The sequence below is a fragment of the Sinocyclocheilus rhinocerous genome, unplaced genomic scaffold, assembly GCF_001515625.1.
Source record: "Sinocyclocheilus rhinocerous isolate Xijiao unplaced genomic scaffold, SAMN03320098_v1.1 C36523802, whole genome shotgun sequence".
NCBI classification, from domain to species: Eukaryota; Metazoa; Chordata; class Actinopteri; order Cypriniformes; family Cyprinidae; genus Sinocyclocheilus; species Sinocyclocheilus rhinocerous.
The window spans coordinates 1-1,243 of NW_015782524.1; the positions used below are offsets into that span (position 1 = coordinate 1).

At 43.4% G+C, this 1,243-nt stretch overlaps 1 protein-coding gene across 1 annotated transcript; it reads left to right on the forward strand.

Moving 5' to 3' along the window:
* Positions 1-744: 744 nt before the first annotated feature.
* LOC107736147 (cyclin-dependent kinase 11B-like) lies at positions 745-1,237 on the forward strand (the record flags this gene model as incomplete). Its single annotated transcript, XM_016547637.1, has 2 exons — positions 745-837; positions 966-1,237. Coding segments are annotated over exons 1-2 (339 nt in total), but the record flags the coding sequence as incomplete, so codon positions are not given.
* Between the last annotated feature and the right edge of the window lie 6 nt (positions 1,238-1,243).

Sequence of the window (1,243 nt, forward strand, 5' to 3'; positions counted from 1 at the left end):
CACACACACACACACGCACACACTCACTCACACACACACACACACGCACACACTCACTCACGCACACACTCACACACACACACGCGCACACACTCACTCACACACACACAAACTATATTGAATAGATCTTCTGATTTAGTTCAGTCTGTTTTTCTGTGGTTCTCTCTGTGTTTTTGTTCAACAAAATGACTCAAAAACAGTACCAAAGCATCCAGCTCAGCTCAGTTCAGGTTTTGTTGTCACCTGATAGTTTCAGTGATATTGCTGAATATTAAGTGTCTAAAAAAAAAACAACTAAGCTAGTCAAAGGCAACAGTGGCAAGGATCCCATACTCAGAATGATATCTGATTTCCACTGTAGAAAGTGTGTGTGTTCGCTGCTGTTTACAGCTGATTTGAGTAATGAATGTAGATCAGTCATCATGGAATTTCTTCTTTCTTTTTATATTCAGTTTATTTATAACTTTTGTTGATCAGGGTTGGGAATTAACAGGGACTGCCACCCAAATGAACAAAAATGCCCACCGATTTCAAGATTGTGTACAGTGTACAATTAAACTGAATCTGTTACGACTGTCATGATTAAAGTGAAATGTAAAAATGAATGAAAGCGTTGATTGCAGCATTACATTTAGAACTATTCAGGTTGCATCAAAGAATGGTGTTGTTTTTGCAGCGCTGAGCATTATAACCATCACACATGTATGTGTAGAGTGCATGAATTATTATGCACTTTCCTATGTGTACGTACTTTATCTTTCTCAGCTGCCATGAGTGATGAAGAACAGTCAGAGGAGGAAGAAGAGGACAGAGAGAATGGAAACCACATTCCTCCCAGTGAGCATTTCATCAACAGTGCTTTATTTTTTTGTGACTTTAAAGGTATAATTTGATATGATAGTTTACTCCCATCAAATATCTTTCGCATTAGTCTGTGTGTGCTATGTGTCGTGTTGCTGTGACAGTTCCAGAGTCCCGGTTCGATCATGACTCGGAGGTGAGCGGTGAGGAAGAGGAAGAAGAGGGAGCCGAGGAGGCGGGAGACGTCACCCCACAGTCTCCCTCTCATTCAGCCACTCCAGAAGACAACTACGTCCCCGAATCGCCGCCCATCTCGCCCGTAGAGCTGAAGAGAGAGCTGCCCAAATACCTGCCGGCTTTACAGGTGCACACGCTCGCACACAGCTGTCAGCTTTCACGCTCACTCCAGCGCAGGTGTGTGAGCTGGTGTCCCGCTGTGTGC